This window comes from Erpetoichthys calabaricus, chromosome 4, assembly GCF_900747795.2.
Source record: "Erpetoichthys calabaricus chromosome 4, fErpCal1.3, whole genome shotgun sequence".
In the NCBI taxonomy this organism is placed as follows: Eukaryota; Metazoa; Chordata; class Cladistia; order Polypteriformes; family Polypteridae; genus Erpetoichthys; species Erpetoichthys calabaricus.
The window spans coordinates 127,570,685-127,588,594 of NC_041397.2; the positions used below are offsets into that span (position 1 = coordinate 127,570,685).

Genomic DNA, 17,910 nt, shown 5'->3' on the forward strand with positions numbered 1-17,910 from the left:
CGGTGCCTGGTTTCCTCCAAACGTGATGCCTGGCATTCACACCAAAGAGTTCAATCTTTGTCTCATCAGACCAGAGAATTTTCTTTCTCATGGTCTGAGAGTCCTGCCTTTTGGCAAACTCCAGGTGGGTTGCCATGTGCCTTTTACTAAGGAGTGGCTTCCTTCCGGCCACAATACCATACAGGCCTGATTGGTGGATTGCTGCAGAGATGGTTGTCCTTCTGCAAGGTTCTCCTCTCTCCACAGAGGACCTCTGGAGCTCTGACAGAGTGACCATCGGGTTCTTGGTCACCTCCCTGACTAAGGCCCTTCTCCCCCAATCGCTCAGTTTAGATGGCCGGCCAACTCTAGGAAGAGTCCTGGTGGTTTCGAACTTCTTCCACTTACGGATGATGGAGGCCACTGTGCTCATTGGGACCTTCAAAGGAGCAGACATTTTTCTGTAACCTTCCCCTGATTTGTGCCTCGAGACAATCCTGTCTCAGAGGTCTACAGACAATTCCTTTGACTTCATGCTTGGTTTGTGCTCTGACATGAACTGTCAACTGTGGGACCTTATATAGACAGGTGTGTGCCTTTCCAAATCATGTCCAATCAACTGAATTTACCACAGGTGGACTCCAATTAAGCTGCAGAAACATCTCAAGGATGATCAGGGGAAACAGGATGCACCTGAACTCAATTTTGAGCTTCATGGCAAAGGCTGTGAATACTTATGTACATGTGCTTTCTCAATTTTTTTATTTTTAATAAATTTGCAAAAATCTCAAGTACACTTTTTTCACGTTGTCATTATGGGGTGTTGTGTGTAGAATTCTGAGGAAAAAAAATTAATTTAATCCATTTTGGAATAAGGCTGTAACATAACAAAATGTGGAAAAAGTGATGCGCTGTGAATACTTACCGGATGCACTGTATATATATATTGTGGCACCCGGCCGGGGTTCATGCCCAGCTGGGACGCCCAGGAAGACAGGAGGAGGGTTCATTCCTCCTCCAGATCACGAGGGGGCGTCCGCCCTGGTTGTGTTGGGGGCCACGGGTACAGAGCTTGGAAGCCCAACCCTGTAGGGGCCCGTGGTCACCGCCAAGGGGCGTCCCTCTGCCTGAAGGACCCTGGACCCCAGTACTTCCGCCACACCAGGAAGTACTGGGGGGAAGAAGAGAGGGAACACCCGGAGTGCTTCTGGGAGGACAGCCGGCACTTCCGCCACACTGGGGCGTAGCCGCGGGATGGCCGGTGCACACCTGGAGCACATCTGGGAAGAAATAAAAGGGGCCGCCTCCCTTCATTCGAGGCTGGAGTCAGGTGGAAGCAGGACCAGGTTTAAGAAAGAGAGAAGGAGGCGGTACAAAGAGGCAGAGTGGTTGGCCTCGACTTTGGGGAAGATTGGGGTTTGTGGCACAATAATTGTAAATAATAGATAGTGTAAACTAGTAAACCCCCGATTCTCTAAAGAATCGCAAATGCAAGAATGGCAAGTACTTTCTGTTCCCTCCAATCTTTGAAGGGATGTAATATCATGGAGCGTCCTGGGAAGGTTTTCATTTAATGAAATAAATATATTTGTAGTAAAGCTGTTTCTTTTTGGAGCCATGACTCGTTTGGTTCTGGTGTTTCAGAAGCGCGTTGTAGGCGCTCTCGTTCATTGTGTTTATTCATGCAGTCTCGTTTTTGTTTTTCTATGGGTGTGTTGTTAGCTAGAAGTCATTTGCGGTTAGGAATCATAATTGATCCCCAGACCGCAGGCACTTTGGAGTAGCTGACTGCTGGCACTGTCAGTAGCCACCACTACCTCAGGTTTAAATACATACACATATATAGACGCCGCATTCACTGTGTTTCCCAGTAGACACGATAAGTCAGCCTTATTGCAAGTGGCAAACGTGCTATTTAAACTAAGGCTCACTTGAGCACATAAATGCAAAGCTTTGCATGCTTAGCCTGGCTTAGCTAAAGTATAAACATTATAAAACGGGAGTTTCTAACGGCCAAATATAACCGAAACAATTGTTCAGCCTTACCAATGAAATGTAATCCCCTGGGATCTGGTTTGGAGCGTACAGTGGTTTGTACAATCCCAAGTAGCACATTATTCATTACTTCACTCCACAGCAGTGCCACTCACAGTATGGCGGAGACGTTGACGTACGATTCTGCTAGTCATGAGGCGTGTTTCAGAAGCGCGTTGTAGGCGCCTTCGTTTATTGTTTTTATCCATGCAGTCTCGCTTTTGGCAGCGGTGGTAGTGTGTACGACTTGCCTGTTGCCTCTGGCATCTGTGCATATATACTGTACAACCTGGCATGCACGCTGTACCTCAGGTTTAGTTTACAGGTCGTAGCCATACGGGCTCGTTCTTGTATTACTAATCGTTGAGCTCTTTCTTTTTGGAGCCATGACTCCTTTGCCTCTGCTGTTGCAGAAGCGCGTTGTGGGCGCCTTCGTTCATTGTGTCTATCCATACGGGCTCGTGTTTGTATTTCTGTTAGTTGAGCTCTTTCATTGTGGAGCCGTGACTTCTTTGCTTCTGGTGTTTTTGAAGCGCGTTGTAGGAGCCTCCGTTTATTGTTTTTATCCATGCGGTCTCGTCTTTGTTGTTCTGTGGCTGTGTCGTTAGGTAGACGTCGTTTACTGTTAGGAATCATAATTCAACTTACTTTTAATACTGAATTACCGTTATGTGATCCAAATATGCCACACTGACTGCTGGCACAGTGGATTAGAGCAAGTTTAGTTTACAGGTTGTGTTGTTTGGGCGCCACCTACTGACTCTGGGAAGCCGCTGGGTTTGACTCTGGGGCGCTGAGGCACTGTGCGCATGCGCCTCGGTGCGTCCGCCGTCCGTGCATATATTAAACTGTCGTTTAGTAATATAGATAAACGTGTGGTGGTGAAATTAACATGTCTGCCTGTCTGTGTCCGGGTCAAGTTCCACAATACATCCATTCATTATCCAACCCGCTATATCCTGTACATATTATATATATATATATATATATATATATATATACACACACACACACACACACACACATATATATATATATACACACACACACACATATATATACTGTACATATATACTGTATATTTGCAATTGGAGATCCACAAAAGGAGAGAATGAATCACATATCATAAAGTAGTTTTTATTCCTGAGCTCTCAGCCCCTGCCAGGAGCCGTCATCAGAGGGTAATGCTTAGACTTACAAGAATCAAAGGCAATATATAGCAAAATTAAGTGGTGGGGGGTGGTCTTAGGTCAGTGTGAGCGGGAGGGGTAATGAGGTGGGGGTTGGGAGGAGTATTGGTCGTAAATGTTATTTATTATGAACATGTTCTTCTTAAGTTTGTATATGCTAGGTTTATGTCCAAATGTCTGTTAATGGCGTTTTCGTTTGATAGCCAAGTGTGGACATAAATATTCGGGTTTGCCCAAACCAGAAACCCTGGATGACCAGCCAGGTCCATACACTCCTCAGAGCCCGCAATGCTGCCTTCAGGTCAGGTGACAGAGCTCTGTACAGGGCTGCCCGAGCCGCTCTGAAAAGTGGAATTAAAAAAGCCAAGACGGACCATAAGAAGAGCATAGAGTCCCACCTGTCCAGCCATAATACGCGGGAGGTGTGGCAGGGAATACAAAACATCACAAACTACAAAGGCTGTGATGCAACAACAGGAGAGTGTGCCGCTAGCAGAGGAGCTAAACTACTTCTTTGCTCGCTTTGAATCATCACAACAGCAGCACTCACCAGCTCCAGCCCTGCTCCCACCCTCACCGGGTTCCTGCACCACTCCACTCACTGTAAAGGGGCACAATGTCAGACGGGTGCTCCTGGCAGTGAACCCCAAGAAGACTGCCGGTCCAGATAAAGTGCCTGGTAGAGTGCTCAGAGTGTGTGCCCACCAGCTCACCCTTATCTTTACCAAAATCCTCAACCTCTCCCTAACCCAGGCAGTCATTCCGTCCTGCTTAAAATCAGCCATAATCATACCAGTGCTGAAGAAGTCTCCCATCAACAGCCTAAATGATTATCGCCCTGTGGCCCTCACTCCAGTAATCATGAAGTGCTTCGAGAGGCTGTTTCTCCAGCACATTAAAGACTATCTCCCCCAAGACTTCGATCCCTACCAATTCGCATATCGCGCAAACAGATCCACAGAAGATGCCATCGCCGTAGCTCTCCACTCTGTGCTGAGCCATCTGGAGCAGCAGCAGAGCTACGTCCGGATGCTCTTTGTGGATTATAGCTCAGCTTTCAATACAATCATTCCTGACATTCTCATCACCAAACTGTTCACTCTTGGCCACCCCCCTCTCACATGTGTCTGGATAAAAGACTTTCTTACCAACCGGCTCCAGACTGTGAGACTCGGCCCCCATCTCTCCTCCATTCACACACTGAACACCGGTACCCCACAAGGCTGTGTGCTGAGCCCCCTCCTGTACTGTCTCTACACCCACGACTGCAGTCCGGCCCACAACAACAACCTCATCGTCAAGTTTGCTGACGACACCACAGTGGTCAGACTCATCTCAAAGGGAGACGAGGCAGCTTACAGAGAGGAGGTCTTGAAGTTGGCAGCCCGGTGTTCAAAGAACAATCTGGCTCTGAACACCAGGTAAACCAAGGAGATCATTGTCGACTTCAGGAGGCACAGCACCGACTTAGCCCCTCTTTACATCAACGGTAAGTGTGTGGAGAGTGTCCATACCTTCCGGTTTCTCAGCGTTCTTATCTCCGCTGACATCTCCTGGACAGACAACATCACAGCAGTCATCAAGAAGGCTCAGCAGTGGTTACACTTCCTGAGGGTCCTCAGAAAGCACAACTTGAACTCTAACCTGCTACTGACCTTCTACCGCTCGTCCATCGAGAGCCTGCTGACATACTGTATCACAGTATGGTACGGCAGCTGCACCATGGCAGATAGGGAGAGGCTTCAGAGAGTAGTAAAGGCAGCACAGAAGATCATCGGCTGCCCTCTCCCCTCCCTGATGGACATTTACACCTCCCGCTGCCTCAGCAGAGCAAAAAACACCATCAAGGACAGCTTCCACCCTGACTCTGATCTGTTTGACCTGTTGCCCTCAGGGAGGTGGTACAGGTGCATCACAACAAGGACAAACAGACTCAAGAACAGTTTTTTCCCAAAAGCCATAACCATTCTAAACTCACACATGCACTGACTACACAGTCTAACCCCCCCAACCCCTGGACTTCTTTCTATCCATCAAATGTGCAATATCCAATATTTAAATGGTATTGATAATAACTGTGCAATATCTGTATACTGTACAATATCATTACTTTCAGGATACAACATCCACTACTCACTGCACATGATCATTATTGTTTCCAATATTTAAATAATGTGCAATAACCCAATAGTGCAATAGTTATTTATTCTTTCCATATGTATATAGCGTCACAGAACTTTTTTTTGTAACTTTTTGCACCATTTGTTTTTTTATTTGTTGTGTTTTACATATATGTTTGCACTGGAGGAGCTGCTTTTAATCTCAATGTACATGTGTATAGTGACAATAAAAGGCATTCTATTCTATTCTATTCTAAGATTCAGCCAGCTCTCTGGCACTTTTAGTACTGGCCTTAAATCTTACTTTTGCATTGTCCCAGTTGAATGTATGTCCGGTTGATTTCGTATGCGTATAGATCAGTGATCGTGAGTCCTTCCTTCTGACGGCATTGCGCTGTTCCTGTATACGTGTTGCAATTCTTTTTGATGTTTGTCCAATGTATACCGCTGGGCAAGAACTGCATGGAATGCTAAACTGCGTTTCATGTTTCTGCTGTCGATTTCTTGTTTTTGGCATTGAAAATGGCTGTGTGCTTGTTCAAAGGCTTGTGTGCTATTCCGATACCTGATTTGGACAGGATGCGTGCCATGGCTTCTGACACTCCGTGATGATAAGGAAGTGTGTGCCAGGTGAGATGGGTGGTCTGATTCGAGTCGATTGTTTGCTGGGTTCTCTGGCATCTCCTGTGTAGGCATTGTTTAATGAATATCTTTGAGTATCCATTTGAAGTGAAAAGACGGAAAAGATAGCGTCTCTCATTCGTTTTTGTCTCCTTCGTATTACAATGGGTATATTTAAATCTGCTGAAGACAGTTTTAAAAATTAATAAATGCTCTTAACTCCTGAAAACTGATGAGGAGTGTCCCATGCTTCTAGTTAATCTTTATGTTTGAAGACTAGCTACATTCCCTGTAAATTACAGTATGCACACTTTGCAAAGGGCACTATAAAAATAAAAAGAGGTATTAAACTAACTTCCTTTTCTTTCAGTGAACATAGTACCTGGAAACAAACACTTATCATTTGAGAAATGACAGTGGCACTGAACAAAATGTAATAAGTTCAAACTGAACAGTTACCTTGATGTATGCTCACAGCAAATAAAAATGTCACGGACCACTAACCTTGGCAGAGCACGTCTATGCAATGCACTGTACATGCATCAATAAAGGATGGATGAGCTGTGCAAAAGGTAGCAAACACTTTCCAAGAACAAAAACGAGCTAACAGCAAAGAAAATTGCCATTTAGTTGTAGTTGATTTTGAATAACCACATGCCTCAAGAAAACAGCCATTCCTGCCTAATTTATTGTATGTGATAACTACCACTGATACAGATTAGTAAGGATATTAGAGGAATAATGAACTGTAGAACACCTACTAAACACTTAAATCATTTGGAAGATTTTAGCTGTCACGTGTACCCACTATAAAATGTGTTAAGCAAAAGCAAATAGGGAAAGAGAAACTGACCTTTTTGTTACATTTTTCACAGTGATAGGCATTAGCACCCTCTAACAGATCTCCTTTAACATACTGTTCCAGTGACTCCAAAAGATTTTGATGGTTTCTGATATCCATATTCAATGCTGTAAAGGTTTCTTCACATTCATACCTGGAAAATGTAGAAATAAATACAGCTAACAGCTGAAGAAATCTATACTGAAAGCCAACATTTCATTATGATATGGTTAAAACAAGCATTTAATTATTGGCTAGCAAATACATCTGGAAAAGTGGTTCATAGTCCTATGCTACAGTCTTTTTCCATCATACTTGTGCTCTGAAAACAAGTAGACCATCAACGATAATCATGAAAGCAACCAAAGTTGCCAAAACATTTCAGAACGTCTCCAATACAATAAAGACAGCCATTGTTCTCAATATATTGTGGTGAATTAGTAAGTTTGCTTCTGTCAGTACATTGTCTTTTGAAGAGTTTATTCTCCTCAGGGTAAAGTAAAGAGATGTAAAGCACTGAATGTTGCAATGGGTTCATTTTTTATTTAAGAGGAATAAGGTATTTAAGCCATTAATTCCTAAAGGCATTAACCCATTTTAATTATGTGAAATAAATTAATATACTCGCGCATCAAACTGACATCTGATAAACAGCAAATAAAAGAACAGTTCTAGTTGACAATAACTGCCATTAAAAGAGTTTGAATACCTGTTGTAGGTACCACATGTGCTGGACTGGCATTGCAGCCAGAAGAGGGGATAGATAGATAGATACTTTATTAATCCCAAGGGGAAATTCACAATGGTGAATGGATGGTTTGCATCCACAATGGATGGTTCCTTACCCGGACAGGAGGCTCCTCGAAAGCAGACAGGCATCCCGACCAGTGAAGAGAGAGGAACCTGGCCCAGAAAAGATGGCCAAAACAAATGGACTGACAGCCCACCAGAAGTGGTACAGGTCACGGGAGACTTTCTATTCCTCCCAAATGATAGATGGCAGCAGCCGTCCATGCAGGTGCCCATTGGGGAACAAGCAGGGAATGCTGGGAGATGTAGTCTGACAATAGAGCCCTGCTGGGGACCATGGGTGCTGCAAGGGGGCGCTGTAGAGAGTTGTGCTCCCCCATTTATGGGACTTCCCGTGCCAGGGTGATTGCCCATTGTATGTACTTTCGGATCACACGGACATACTCCCAGGTCCCTAATAAAAGGGACCACACTCCCTTATCCAGGCGAGTCAGAGCTGGGAGGACATAGAGCAACACTTGACTGGAGGAGGGCAGTGTGGTGGCAAGAAAAAGAAGAGTGGTATTGTGAAGAGATAAACCTGTATATTTGTTTGACTTTATGGAAGAATTTGTTAATAAACCTTCCATTATTTGAACCCGGGACTCTGATCGTGTTTGAGGTTCACTGATGCCCGGTTTCCATCACACTGTATACATTAAAATGTAGGCAGATGGTGGTGGTGGTGGAGGATATGGGGGGGGGGGGGGTGGGGGGGGGGATGATTTTTGCTGGTATGATTACAGTTTCCTGCACCTAAGGAAATTTAAAGCAACTGCCAGGAGCAGGTCTGAGAAACTGAACAGCTTGTATGATAGGTATCTCGCAGGACAACAGCTTCAAGCACAGCTTAAGTGGTCAAAATAAGTCTCAATGTCCATGCCTTAATTTCAGTATACATTGAGACATCAAACCAGGTACATTTCAATGAAAATTAGAAAAAACTTGACACGTTCAGTAATTGCTTTATTGTCACTCAACCAGTAAATCTGCAGCTTGAAGTCTTCTCTTTACAGGAGAAAGGGAGACTTCCTTACCATCTTGTGAAGCTGTTAACTCTCAGAAATTTGTCTTCCGATTCTGTTGTGGCTTTGAGTCTGTCCAACCTTGTTCTTGTTGGGGTTTCCCCCAGTTTCCAAGTTTCTCTTGCTAAGTGTAGGAAACTATGCTCACTGAAACCTTGACTTTCAGTACAGTCTCTCTAAAGGAATGACCTACACTTCAAGGGTTATACTTTATGGGTTATGAGGGTTTTTTTTTTTTTTTTAATTGCCTTTTTCTCACCATTATGATATCAATTGCTTTTATGTGGACAGAGGATTTGTAAGAAATCAACAAAATTTGGAACAACTACAGGAACTGTTTGCATCAGCTTTCAAGGTTTAACTAATTTCAGTTGTGTTAACCCATTACATGTGCTCTGAAAAGATCATTTTATGTAACCGAAAAAATTATACTACTTTCTAGTTTTTGGTAACTTAAACTTTTTGTCAGCTAATCACTTATGTTTGTAGGATTCAGTTTATTCACTGGAATTGAAACTGCTTAACTTCCGAGAAAAACTAGAAATATTTGGCTATTCTAAAACCTTTGACTGGGAGGGACTATAGACTTGCCATCATATCGTAACAGTTCGGATAAGTAATTGGCAGGTCAGACTAATAGACTGGCACCTGAGGGTATGTTGTTGAATATTAAAGCCAGTGAACATACAGTACAGGGCCTTTCATCAGGATATTTGGACAAAGACACATTTTCCTTTATTTACCCTCCTGCTCCACAGTTTAAAATTACATAACAAACAATTCAGATGTAAAGTGCACGTTGCAGACTTTAACCGTTTGCATACAATTTGGTTACAGCACGTAGATATTACAACACTTTTCATACATGGTTCCCCCATTACATGGCACCATAATGTTTGGGACATAGCAATGGAGTGATGGTAGATATATTAAAACAGTCATTTAATACATTAATGCATACCCCATGCATGAAATCTGCGATTCATAGACAACAGATTTCGAGTATCTTTTTCACAAACTGATCTGGCCATCCTATTTTTGTGAGTTGGATTTAGGTAATCCTAAAGTTTTTCTGATGTCTCTAATGGTTTTACTCCAGTTTGTCAGTATGATAATGACTTATTTGACTTTCTATGGCGTATCTCCTCCTCATGTTGAACAATCGCAATTACAGACTCCACAAAGGGTAGAGGCACACCTCACCATCTTATGCCTGCTCTAATGAAGCAATGAAATTCACCTGAGTAATTACAAACACCTGGGACACCATTGGTCCCAAGCATTATGGTGCCCTGAAATTGGGAGAGGGGTTTCCATGTATATGAAGTGTTGTCATCTCTACATGGTGTGATCAAAACATATGAAAATAACAATTAAAGTTTGCAATGTGCACTTTAATCACATCTGAATTTGATTTGTTATTTTGAACTGTGGAGCAGTGGGGTAAATCAAGGAAAAATGCATCCTTGTCCTTAACATTAATGGAGGCAACTCTAAATACTGTACAAACATCAACTTTAAATGGAAGAGGTAGTGAGAAATACATTACATTAATAAAATAATTTAAAGTTTCCACTTTGAGAATATCGGATACATATTCTTCTCTTCATTTACTTCAACGCACAACATTAGAAATTCTTTGTAGCTCTTGTAATGTAGTGACTTAATCTTTTATCTAAGTATAAGCAAACCACATTTTTTGAACTAAAACTTATCTTCTTTGGAGAAGATGCTCACCCAACACACCCACCCCCCCAATACTGAAAATCATGAGCCTAGAGGAGTTTAAACTTTCCTTCCACACTTTTACGGCTGGCTGTGTATCATGCAGTCTCCTTCCTATTAACTTCACTGGGACTTTCTTCTCCCCTCCAAATTTTTGATGCCAATACATTGCTCATGTGTGTTAAATTAATATAGTTTCAAATAAAAAAAAATTACACATTTGTTTTTGAAAACTTTTTTTCAGAACAGATCTGAAATATAGGAAAATGGGCTTGTTTAATGGATGCAGCAACTTGTCAGTCATTTAAACTTTAGCTTGGCTCATTATTACCTCCACTGCATCACTGATAATAAGTAATGTACTAAGGGCATTCAATTAGCTTGATTATGTGTGTATAATATACACATGTACATACATATGGAAAATCTTTAGGAACTGTGCCATTTTCACCCAAAAGGGTCACCTTCTTGAAGGATTTAATGCTTTCTATCAATTAATGCTTTCTATGCATTTATCATATACAGTCATATGAAAAAGTCTGGGAACCCCTCTTAATTCTTTGGATTTTTGTTTATCGTTGGCTGAGCTTTCATAGTAGCAACTTCCTTTTAATATATGACATGCCTTATGGAAACAGTAATACAGTATTTCAGCAGTGACATTAAGTTTATTGGATTAACAGAAAATATGCATCATAAAATTAGACAGGTGCATAAATTTTGGCACCCCAATGGACATATTACATCAATACTTAGTGGAGCTTCATTTTGCAAATACTGTATAACGGCCTCTAGACACCTCCTATAGCCTTTGACGAGTGTCTGGATTCTGGAGGGAGGTATTTTTGACCATTCTTCATACAAAAATCTCTCCAGTTCAGTTAAATTGATGGCTGCTGAGCATGGACAGTCTGCTTCAAATCATCATATAGATTTTCGATGATGTTCAAGTCAGGGGACTATGACAGCCATTCCAGAACATTGTACTTCTCCCTCTGCATGAATGCCTTTGAAGATTTCAAATTGTGTTTTGGGTAATTGTCTTGTTGAAATATCTAACCCCTGTGTAACTTCAACTTTGTGACGGATGCTTGAACATTATCCTGAAAAATTTGTTGATATTGGGTTGAATTCATCTGACCCTCGAATTTTAACAAGGGCCCCAGTCCCTGAACTAGGCACACAGCCCCCACAGCATGATGGAATCTCCACCAAATTTGACAGTAGGTAGTAGGTGTTTTTTCTTGGAATGCGGTATTATTCTTACACCATGCAAAGTGCTTTTTGTTATGACCAAATAACTCAATTTTTGTCTCATCAGTCCAAAGCAACTTTGTTCCAAAATGAATCTGGCTTGTCTAAATGAGCTTTGCATACAACAAGCAACTCTGTTTGTGGCGTAAGTGCAGAAAGGGCTTCTTTCTCATCACCTGCCATACAGATGTTCTTTGTGCAAAATGCGCTGAATTGTAGAACGATGTACAGATACAAGAACATCTTGCTGCAGATGGTGTAGGTCTTTGGAGGTGATCTGTAACGACAATCCTGCGCATATTCCGCTCCTGTATTTTTCTTGGCCTGCCAGACCTGGGTTTAACAGCAACTGTGGCCTTCCATTTCCTGATTACATTCCTTACAGTTAAAACTGACAGTTTAAACCTCTGAGATAGCTTTTTGTAGCCTTCCCCTAAACCATGATACTGAACAATCTTTGTTTTCAGATCTTTTGAGAGTTGCTTTGAGGATCCCATGCTGACACTCTTCAGAGGAGAGTCAAAGGGAAGCACAACTTGCAATGACCACCTTAAATACCTTTTCTCATGATTGGACCACACCTGTCTATGAAGTTCAAGGCTTAATGAGCTAATCCAACCAATTTGGTGTTACAAGTAATCAGTATTGAGCACTTACGTGCATTTAAATCAGCACAATTTACAAGGGTACCCAAATATTTGCACAGCCAGTTTTTCACATTTGATTTAATTTCACACAACTAAATACTGCTTCACTAAAAATCTTTGTTCGGAAAACACCCCAGTACTCAGATGTTCCTAGGAAATGAGACATACCAGGGTTATATTTTTTGTTGAAAGTAAATTATTATGCAGGCTGAGAGGAGTTCCCAAACTTTTTTATATGACTGTATATAAATAATACTGATGATTTTTTTATTGCCAAGCAAATAAAAGCCAAGTTAATCTTCTGGTCCAACTTCCAAGTTGTTTCAGGATCACTGCCAATTTCAAAATCTCAATTATTAATTATGTAAAGAAATGAATACTTTGGAGTAGGGTGAGACACACAGAAATAAGAAAAGCACATGCACCATATTGACACAAGGAAGTAAATGAATTCTAGAAGGCCATCTTTCTTGGATGTGGGCAGTGTAGTGCCAGAAAGACGTTAACCAGATGTAGAGCTTAAATGTAAAAGAAAGATGGCTTGGGACAAAGTATGAAATTTACCCTCAGAAAGTAGGGATGCAAGAGACCTAGCAATGGAAAAGTGAGCCAGATCAGCCTAATACAAAATGAAATTACAAGGAGCATAGACCAGTGTTTGTAATAACTTCTTGCCATTTGAGGGGACAGATGATCCTAGAATGAAAAGTGCACAGCAATGCTGCTGTTCAGTGCAGACAATAAGGGTTGCTGGAGGTCTGCTACTTTAGGAGCAACTTAATGCCCAGGGGTTTGGGGCACGAAACGGAGTTCTAGACGAGTATGCTCAATACAAACAGACTCCAACAAACCCAAACTCAGGTGAAATCAGACTTCCAAGTTGTGAGGATTGTGGAGAATTACTTGAGTGCCAAAAGAAAAAAAAAGACAGAAGGAGATTGTATAGGGGAGTGTACTGTACTGGGCATCGAGATGGGTCACACAATCGGGCAGATAGTGTGAGAAGACCTATTAGCTGGGCCTGGAGGAAAAAAAGGTGGTTAGTAATTTTTAACTTCTTTGTTTTTTCCTTTACTGTCGTACTAAAGGGCACAATATTTTTTCACTATATATAATACGAAATATGTAATATGAATTGGAGCTTGTCAGTTTTGTTGTTTCAAGAATATTCTCCCTCCAAAAAGGTTACAGCCTTCACAGATTTATTCGTGCACTTGGGAGTGTATTCAATGTTCAGTTTCCATAGCATTCCATTTATAAGTTCAAGAGCCAAGCTTCTTGCAGAGTAAGGGAATATGGTATCATGCATACCAGAAACTGTTTCTCTTAAAGATGTTGACTTTTTCTCCTAAGAACCTTGTTTTTCTCCCACCCACAGCAGCACATAATTAATAGACAATATATTAAAATGGACAACAAAGGGATAAAAAGGAAACATCAGATCACTCTCCTTGCTGGTCATTATTTGACAGAGCAACTCCAAGTCTGAGATAGTGGAGCAATGTCACCTTATCTTACCAAGCTGGCAGATCAGTTTAGATACTATAGGTCCGCCTAACTGTAGGTTAATGCCTTTCAAGGGGTCCAATCTACCAGTTCCCCCATAAGGCCCATCATTGTAAATTTTAAGAATTGAGCTTTGTTGATGGAGGCTGCTAGGTTATGATGAAAAACCTTTTAACTTGGCAGGCCTTTTGATGAAATAATCTCCAACCCTGGGTATGTACATACCTTGAGAGCCATTGCAGAGATGGTTACTGTAATGTGGACAATTTAGTGCATAGTAATATTGCAGCACATATACTATGCGCCTTAAACAGTACAGCAATAGTGTGAGGTGTAGTCAGTGTTATTGAAGCCCTGTATTATTTTGCTTGTTACTAACTCAACAAATATATTCTTGCCTCCTTGAATTCACTGATTACATAGTGTCACAAGTACTGAAATGGCAAAGTCTCTCCTCCCTCACCCCTCGACAACTTTGACTTCAGCCACCCAGGGCACTGGCCTGAAGGGAGACAATAATTGCACATTGCAACAAAGTTTGATAAAGAGCCAGGTGAGGTACAAGTATGCACGCTGCTATATTCCACAAATGGTTCTCATATCGTTTTAAAGCTCTTTTCCCTCTTTATATTTTGCATAAATACAATGTGATCGCCAAAGTGTAAAATGACCATGAGTGATATTAAAAACAATTTTAAAATTGGTCAGTTTTTTACTAGCTTATAAGGTCATGAATATCTCCAGAAAATGGTCTTTGAGTCGTTGCCGATATATCATTACTGATCTGAAGTGTGCACCAAAAAACAATTCTTTATAATGCTAAGTAATAGCAGTTAATGATCAGTGAATGGTACAGGGTTCAAGAAAACCAAGTCTAAAGCCAGAACGAGCAGTGAAATTTTTAATTGTAATATAAAAAGTGTTAAAATTAAAATGCAAAGCAACAAAAAAAAAAACCCAGAATAGTTTTAGTTTTTCTCTTCAGTTTACACTTAATTCAAGGCCCTTTTTAATAGGCCAGTGTCTCTCAAGAAGTTAAGCAAACCATTTTTTGAGATCATACACTCTTTCAGTGTAGGTTTTCAACCATTATAAATCAAGCCTTTCCTCAAACCTGAAAAACTAACATAAAAACTAACTAGATGGGCTCTTAGGCTACTAGATTGAGGAAAGAAATTTGTCTTTGGTGGAATCATGAATAAATTGCACACAAGCTGCACTGTTTGAATGGTAAGGTGGAAATGTAAGAAAAAAAAACAATGGCTACACTCTCTAAATAAAACGTTCAGTCTCAATTCTCCAGTGCTGAGCAAAGTTAACACATCCCAGCCATCAGTTATCATATGCAGCCACAACCTAACCTTTGATGCTTGCCAAGTCAAATGATTCCCAAAGTGTGCACACCGTTTTAATCCTGCTTTCGGTGTATACTGAAATGGGACCGACATCCACTTTGTCAGTTGGCAACAAACAAAATCTATGAAGATGGAGTACCTGAAAATTGTTCTCATTGATTGGAATCTCTTCCTCAGGCGTTCAGATTCAAGATAGTGCATCTCTTGTTGTGGCAAATTGGCAGTGGATGTTTGATACTGGATTCAACAAATTCAAACAGCGGATGTGGAATTGGAATATGCCCATCAATGGGTCGTTGTAGACTAGCTTGTTCAGCAAGGTGTTTAACTGTCCCTTCAACTCCATCACATGGCCATTTTGATTTTGCAAAGAAGTGCCATTCTACAGGTATGCAAAAATCCACCTCAATGGCACAAACTGAATAAAATTTTTCAAGCTCTTATATGGAGCAGCATTACCATCCTAAAATGTCCATCTTCTATGGACGCCTATACGTCTTATCAAGGAACTATATAAGCAGCTTCTGAAAAGGTTGAACAGCAACAGTATCATGTGTGGTGCAGTCCAAGATGACAACAAAGTTGACTTTCTCCAATTTCTCTTCTCCTTGCTGGCAGCAGACAAAAGGATGCATTGTTACCTGAAGACTGTTGCAGTGAAATGACTGAACAGATTGCTGAACTACAAAACTCTAAAATCTGCCACAACTAAGAATGTTCCTGGTTGAACAGACTCACAAATTTGCTGGAAAAATGTTTTCTGCTATGCTGCAATGAAGTCATGACACAGTACTTTTGGAAGACTACCCAGGAATGACTCTAGGGATTCTTCAGCTGACTGTCTCAAGCATAGACTGATCAGGTGATGCCCATTGCTTATACACCACATTATCAATCATGTGGTTTCCATGCAGTCCTATAGTTTGCAAAGTAGATTAGTAGTTCCTGAACATCAAATGCTTGGAGGGTTGCACTGTATTGCTCCAAAGCAGTCGTGATTGTGTGTTCTCTCCATATGAAATGTCCAAATGTACTCTAAACACACAAGTTTAAGGTTCTGAGGTATCGTACACATACACAATGCGTGCTGCTGAATCAAGCAAGAACACACTGTCTGGGTCACAGTTCAAGAAACAGATTCCGATTTTGAGATCCAGACCTTTCTCTTTGCAACTTTGAGGCTTTCAGACACTTCAAAGCACAAGTCTCCCTTACATCTGCTTCCCCTCACCATCAACTTTCACTGACCCACAAATCTTTCATTCTAGGCATCTCACGCATGATAGAATCTGACAAGAAGTAGTCTTCCTCTGTACTTCTGGAAAGCATTTTTCCAGACTTAGGATTAGACATTCAAAATCCCTTGTTTTTTCTCCAGCATCTTCAATTCCTCTGCCATGCAGTGGGAAGCACCAAAATTCCTACTCAATTTTCCTCACACTCCAACTTTTTGGTAATATTTTGAGGTTGAAGAATTTTTCTTTTAGCTGGTAAGATGATCATTTCCATCATCTTTATATGAACGCAAATGGTTTTCCAGTGGCAACTTCCAACTTCTTCCTCATGCTACTGTTAATCCTCTGCTTTGAATTCCACAAGAGCTCTGCCCCAATCTTTTTAACTGGACATTTACCTATCAATGACAAAGACCGGTTTAGAAGTGCCTATTCAACATTGGCAAGTGTACGTTCATCTCCAAATGTTGAGGGACCAGCCATAGGATTAGAATAGGGAGGGTATGCGAAGTCGCTACTGGAGAAATCAGACTGACAGATCCAGTTTGTTCTCTGGGGAGTTTTGATAGCCTCTCACAGCTATGTCTGCAGATGTGCTAACCTGATCCTAAATTGAGACTTGGGTGATCCTGTATTGCAGGCACATCTCAATGCATGGGTTATCTTCTTGCTATGATATGTGAAAGAGTTACAAAATTTCTGATCAAGTCTAGACAACTTCTATACCCAAGACATTGCTTAAAATGTATGCTACTGCAGTGAAGGGAATGCTTTTATCTCCACCAGGTAATTGACAGCAATGGTTGCCACATTGGAATGGGCCCTTTTCATAACAGCCATTTTGACATGAAATAGCATGGCAAGCACAGGCGATACTAATACCATTAAATGATGCTTCTGTTCAATCTATGTGTAGCATAACTGGACCCTTAATGCCATTACTTACACCTGAACTTGCCATACTGTTTCATGTCAATATGGCTGATATGAAAACACCCATTAGTGATATGAAACCATGCGATGCTACCTATCCATATTACTAAACGAGAATGGTAAACCGGATATGGACGCAGGGACCTGCCCGTGGACGCAAAAGACAGTGCGCAAGTGCCACATAAAGGCCCCCCCCGCCGAGTGAAACGGGAGAGACTACGCACGTGCGCAGGCACCACACAAAGCACCCCCCCCCGCACCAGAGCAAAAAACGGGAGAGACTACGAACCGTCAGAGTAGGAAACAAAGTAAAACGTCATAAAGAGGTTAAAGAACAGGGACAAACACATGGAGAGCAGGTTACAGAACAAAGCCCCCCTGCCCAGAGTAAAACGAGAAAGACTACGAACCGTCTGACATGCTGCAAGCAGGACAAAGCGAGGTCAGAAATAAAACACAGAGTAGGAAACAAAGTAAAACTTTATAAAGGGATTAAAGAACGGGGACGAACACATGGAGAGCGGGTTACAGATGATGAAAACTGGAATGCAAGCCTACATCGTGCGTCTGCGGAAGGTAAAGTACAAAAGGCAAAGGCGCCTACACAGCATGGTAAAAACCGACATAATACGGAAGGCGCAGGCGTCGCCGCCATA

At 41.6% G+C, this 17,910-nt stretch overlaps 1 protein-coding gene across 1 annotated transcript in view; it reads right to left on the reverse strand.

Moving 5' to 3' along the window:
* The window catches only part of LOC114651133 (probable ubiquitin carboxyl-terminal hydrolase FAF-X), a 229,739-nt gene that overhangs the window by 30,343 nt on the left and 181,486 nt on the right, over nt 1–17,910 (reverse strand). Inside the window, exon 33 of the mRNA XM_051926139.1 lies at nt 6,798–6,939. Within this exon, the coding sequence (XP_051782099.1) occupies nt 6,798–6,939 (142 nt within the window). The remainder of the gene's footprint in view (nt 1–6,797; nt 6,940–17,910) is intronic.